The 5320-nt window shown below is 70.5% G+C and overlaps 2 protein-coding genes across 3 annotated transcripts in view; both read left to right on the forward strand.

The window, feature by feature from the left end:
- The first annotated feature begins 12 nt into the window (after window positions 1-12).
- Window positions 13-3866, forward strand: LOC109312326 (survival motor neuron protein 1-like). 2 transcript variants are annotated; one of them, XM_019538308.1, is made up of 9 exons: window positions 13-110; window positions 528-599; window positions 854-967; window positions 1207-1404; window positions 1584-1775; window positions 2045-2179; window positions 2931-3047; window positions 3257-3346; window positions 3665-3866. In XM_019538308.1, the coding sequence occupies exons 1-8, from the start codon at window positions 63-65 to the stop codon at window positions 3338-3340; spliced, it is 960 nt and encodes a 319-aa protein (XP_019393853.1). In that variant the 5' UTR covers window positions 13-62; the 3' UTR covers window positions 3341-3346; window positions 3665-3866. The 2 variants fall into 2 exon arrangements, with proteins under 2 accessions (XP_019393853.1, XP_019393855.1); XM_019538310.1 differs by having other exon boundaries at window positions 1590-1775.
- Window positions 3867-4635: 769 nt separating this feature from the next.
- Window positions 4636-5320, forward strand: part of CARTPT (CART prepropeptide) — a 2135-nt gene continuing 1450 nt past the window's right edge. Inside the window, exon 1 of the mRNA XM_019538428.1 lies at window positions 4636-4658. Coding sequence (XP_019393973.1) covers window positions 4636-4658 — 23 coding nt within the window. The remainder of the gene's footprint in view (window positions 4659-5320) is intronic.

Raw genomic sequence — 5320 nt, forward strand, 5'->3', positions numbered from 1 at the left:
CCCAGCGGGCCCCGCGCGCCGGGGCTGCACATGGGGCCGCGGGGGCGGCTGCGGGCAGCGCGATGGCTGCGTGCGCCGGGGACATCGTGTATCGCAGCGCGGGGGGGCAGGTGGGTGGCTGCGGGCGGTCCCGGGCCTGCACCTAGCTCTGTGCATGCTAGGCCCCCCGCCTTCGCAGAGTTGGTGCCCACACCGAGCTTGGCAGGGGCTTGGGGGGGTCCGTGCCCTGCAGCTGGCTTTGTGCATGCGCCCTGGGGGGGCAGCCAGGGCCCCCCCATTGCAGAGCTCGTGCCCACCCCTGGTCGGCCAGGGGCTTGGGGGGGTCCGTGCCCTGCAGCTGGCTTTGTGCATGCACCCGGGGGGGTCCTAGGTGCCCCCACCCGCAGAGCCGCTGCCCGCACTGGGCCCCGGCAGCTTGCTCCTGGGCTCAGGCCTCAGTTGTGGGCCCGATGCGGGGGCCACTGCAGGCACCGGGGCTGGGGGGAGGCCGCGTATCTTCCTGCCCTCAAACTCGTCTCGCCCCGCAGAGCTCGGACTGCGCCGCCTCCGACGACCAGGCGCTGATCCGCGCCTATGACCAGGCCGTGCGCTCCTGCAAGGTGAGGGGCCCTGGCCGCTGGCAGGGGTCCCCGTGGCCTGCGCGCCCCCCTGCCCGGGGTCTGCCCCTCTCGCCGGGGGGGCCAGGAGCGGGCCCGCCTGCTCCACGATGCCCTGTCCCCGCACTGGATCCCCCTTCCCTCCGCAGGTCCGAGGCTCCCCCAGCCCTGCGGGGGGGGCCGGTCCCTGTTGGGGCGCGGGGGTCTCCCCCGTCCCTTCCTTGCCAGCAGCTGCCTTGGTGTCTCCCCTGGTGCAGGCGGCCTCGAGAGCCCCCGAGGACACGGCGTCCGACAGCTCCAGCTCCCTGACGTCGAGCGGGGCTGAGAGCGCGAGCGATGAGGAGCAGCAGGAGGCCGAGTCGGCGTCCCAGGTGCGTGGGGAGCCAGGCGTGGGGCCCTCCGGGTCCCGCCCCTTGCCGAGCTGGACGGGGCGGTGGCGGGGGAGCCGGTGGGTTTCGGCAGTAGCGAGCCTCTTGCACTGGCGCGAGCTTTGCCCGTGCTGGGGGGCCCGGGCTGTGTGTTTTCCCGGCAGGCGCTGGCCCCCCTTGCTGTGTAGCAGGGCAGAGGGCTGCTGCTGCCCCCCCTGAGCCCTATGTCTGGTCCCCTGCAGTGGGTGGTGGGCGCCGCCTGCCGCGCCGTCTGGTCGGGAGACGGGCTGACGTACCCGGCCCGCGTCGTCGCCCTGCGCCCTGCCGAGGGCACCTGCGTGGTGGAGTACGAGCACTATGGGAACCGGGAGGAGCAGAGCCTGCGGGACCTGCTGCCCCCCGACCGGACCCCCGAAAGCTCGCCGCGGCCCGGCAGGACGGTGAGGCCCTGTGGAAGGGAGCGGGGTTCGGTTTGGGGTGGGGGGTGAGAGCCCAGGACTCTCCAGAAGGGGAAACTTGGCGGGGGTGGGGGGCAATGGGAGCAGTCGCGGCTCCCGGGTTCTTCACCACGGTCAGGCCCTGCGATGCGGGGCTGATGTGACCTGCGCCCTTTCCCCAGTGGCAGGCGGGCGACGCCTGCCGCGTGGTCTGGTCGGAGGACGGGCTGCTGTACCCGGCCACGGTGCGCTTGGTGGACGCCGCGGCGGGGACGTGCCTGGTGGAGTTCGACGGCTACGGGAACCGGGAGGAGCAGACTCTGGAGGACCTGCTGCCCCCAGAGAGCTCGCCGCGTGGGGACCCTGCCAGCGAGGTGGGTGGGGAGGGCTATGCCATGGAGGGTGCCTGGGCTATCGGGGCCACTAGCTAGGCCTGGCACCTGGGTCTGTCCTGCAGTGCCACACACCTTGGCATCTCCTTGGGGACTCCTGCTTCCCTCCCACCCCACCCCACCCCACCCCACCCCCTGCTCACTCCCTACCTGGCTGCACAGCCCCCAGCCTCGCTGCTCCCCTGTCCCAGTGCAAGTGCCAGTGTGTCCTGGGGCGCAGGCTGCTCTGACCCTCATGTCCCCTTGGCCAGGTGGAAGAGGATGCACACAGGGTCCCCCGGAGACCAAGCCCCCTCCCCTCCTGGCAGCTGCCCCACGGCCGGAGGAGGCCAAACGCCACAGGGAAGTGGGCGCACCACTTGCCTCCCCTGCCTCTGTCCTCCAAGGTGAGTGCCCCCCTACCCCTCCGGGCCTGGTCCGCCCTGCTGGCACCCCAGAGTTGAGCAGAGCTGGACTGGGCTTGGGCTGAGAAGCGAGACGTGTGCTGCTCCGTATCACACCCCCAGCACAAGCTGCTGAGGATGCAGTTCCCTTTCCACGCTGCCTTTCGGCAGGGCCGCATCCTTGCCGGGCTGGACGGGGAGGGGAGGCGTGGGTCGTGCTGGGGGCACCTGGCCCCAGTCCCCTGCCATGTATTGGAGCTGCTGCCACGAGGCTGGCGTCGCACCGTGCCAGGCTCCTCTCCAGCCTGCCCCAGCTGGTCCTGCTGTTTGAGTCCTCCTTTTCAGAGCAGCATCCGGTGGTCTGGCCTATCCCTTGCCCCAGTGAGTGTGTGTGTTTCTCCTGGGCACCATTTGCAGCCCTGGCAGAATAGGGCCCAGCGGTTCCTTGCCCCCTGCTTAGATGTGGGGGGCAAAGCTGTCAGGAACCCAGCAGCGCCGGGGGTTGGGACCTGGCCAGTGGAGATGCCCGGGGCTGCGGGGCTGAGCTGTCCTGCTCCGGCCCACGGGGAAGCAGGTGCCGGCGCGCCAAGGAGCCGCCAGGTGGCGTCAGCAGGCTGCACGTGGGCTCCTCCGTGGCTGGGGGAAAAGGGCAGAGCCGAGCCTTGGTGCAAGGTGGGGGGCTCTGCTGGAGGGGCAGGGGGGGGCGAGGGGTCCAGACCTGACCTGACCCAGGCTCTTGTGCTGCTGGTTCCAGCTGATGCCCCCACCGCCCCCCCAGGACCCGCTGTGCCCAGACTGTGAGGAGGAGGACGCCCTGGCCTGCATGCTGCTGAGCTGGCACCTGAGCGGGTACCACACCGGCTTCTACATGGTGAGGCCTGGCCCCGGGGACAGTGCCCTGTGTGTGGGGCACAAGCTGGCGCCGCTGAGCCGTGGCACACCTGGGCTGGGAGATGGCTGGCGGCTTCGTGCTGGGGGTGTGAAGGGCAGTGGGGCTTGGGTCCTGGGCGCCCAGCGCGGGCTGCACTTCACTCGGTTCCCTTGTGTCGAACGGCGTTTTCTCCCCGCTGTGCCTTGCAGGGGCTGCGGCAGGGTCAGGCCGAGGCCGTAAAGTCTGCGCCGAAGCCAGCATCGCGGCAGAAGAAGGCGTCATCCCGGAGCTAGGAGCAGGTGGGCTTCTCCCGGTGCTGTGTGATCCCAAGCACCTGCTCTGCCAGTGCCCCTTGAGCCCAACCTTGACGCCCTCCTCTGCCCATGCACGGCAGACCCAGCTGGCGGCATTGGGCTGGCAGGTCGTGATGCGGGCAAACCCCTCTTACGGGGCTGCAGACTTGGCTCCATCCCTCCCCTGCCCTGACAGCGGGTCCTCACCCCTCCAGGGAAGCGGGGGAGTTGTTCCCTTCCCAGGCAGGCCCTAATTGGCCATCCCAGCAGGTCTTTGCAGCCCCTGTCCCCCTCATTGTCACCTGTTCCTCTTTGCAATTCCAGACCTTTGCACGCCCCTCGGGGGGGATGGGGCAGCCCCCAGGCTGGGCTGGCCCCGCACTGTTCATCTGTCCTGCGTCTTGGAGCCACGACTCCAGCCCTGCACTGACCAGGCCAGGGAGCAGCGTGCGGCTGAGCCGGGGCGCAGCCCGGGCACGGTGTTGCAGGCGCGGATTGTCTCTCCAATAAACCCAGTTTGTCAGGCCCTGCGTGCCCCCCACTCATTGCTCCCCGTGTCCCAGCTCAGGACAGGAGAGGGGGGCACTGGTGCGAGGTGGGAGGGAGGACCGCGGCCGCTCCGATCCCGGGGTACCAGCCACTACCTGCACTCGCTGTCCGGTCCGGGCTGCTCCGGCTCCAGCTGTAGCCGCCGATCAGGAGCCCGGTAGCCAGCGGGCAGGCATGGCCTCCCTCCCCAGGGCAGGGGATTGGGTTTCCTTGCGATGCTGCAGGGGTTTGCCCTGAGCCGGGCTCCGGCACTGCTGACGCTGGCTGGAGCCTGCCGCTCCTGGGGCGTGCTTGCGGCAGACGTCCCCCCCGGGGAGGCGCTGGGCGGGAGGGGGCAGGGGCGCAGGTGCTGGCCATGGCGAGCTGGCGTGAGTCATGTTTGCTCGAGGAACGAGGCGCCTGGCCCCTGCCCTGTGACGCGCGGCGGCTCGGGGCTCCAGCCGATGAGGAGAGGGAGCCTGCGTCATCGCGTGCCGAGCAGGGGGCGGCTGCTGGCCCCTGGCAGACAGGCGGGGAAGGGGGGCTGTCTGGCCTGGGAGTGCCGTCCCTGGTCCCCAGTTGCGAGGAGCGGGTGCTGGGGTGTACCTCCAGCAAGGTGGAGCCCAGGGGGATGCCCAAAGTGGGGATCTGACCCCAGCAACAGGTGCCTCAAAAGCTCTAGGGGTCCGCAAGGCCCAGCAGGTCCTAAATGGGGGTCACAGCAATTACGTGGTGGGGCTGGGGGTGCAGGAGCTCCCGGTGGCATCATGGAGCAGGGTCACCTGGACCCGTGAATGCTCCCCAGTGCTCTCCTAAGCCCTAGGGCTGGAGAAGCAGCATCTGCCTCCATGGTGCAAGAAGGGGTGCCCGTTGCCCCCGCGCGTGCGTGCTGCCCCAGGGGGCTCCGGGCACGCTGCCCGCCCGGGGTGGTTGCTGGGTGCCCTGAGGCTTGCGGAGGGGCTGCAGGGCCTGAAGCCAACTCGGCTTGGTGGGGCTGGTCCCCCTGGCCAAGGGTCCCTGCTGCCTCCCGGCCCCCCAAGACCCCCAGGGCTGAGCACGACGCTCCCCCTGTGCCGCTGCGGGGGCCGGGCCTGGCGCTGACGGGTGGCCGCCTGCTGCCTGGTGACAAGGGGGGGCTGGCCGCGGCAGGCGGGAGCAGCCCGGGCCCTGGCTCGTCTCCCATCGATTTTTCCAAGCTTTGCCTTTAATCTGCTGAGCGCGGAGCCGGGCACCTGCCCCCCTCCCTGAGCCCCTGTGAGCTGGAGGCCTGAGTCATTGCCTGACTTAGAGCCTGGCTGCAATGGGGGGGGGCTTCTCCTTTCACCGGTGCCAGCCCTTTGTGTTGTGGGGGAAACTGAGGCACGGGGCTTGGTTCGCCGCTCCCTCCGCTGCGTGGGCGCAGGCCTGCCCCCCCCCCCGGGGGGCTGCTGGGGTGGGGTCTCCCTGGGAGCA

This window comes from Crocodylus porosus, unplaced genomic scaffold, assembly GCF_001723895.1.
Source record: "Crocodylus porosus isolate Cpor-Errol unplaced genomic scaffold, CroPor_comp1, whole genome shotgun sequence".
NCBI lineage: Eukaryota > Metazoa > Chordata > Crocodylia > Crocodylidae > Crocodylus > Crocodylus porosus.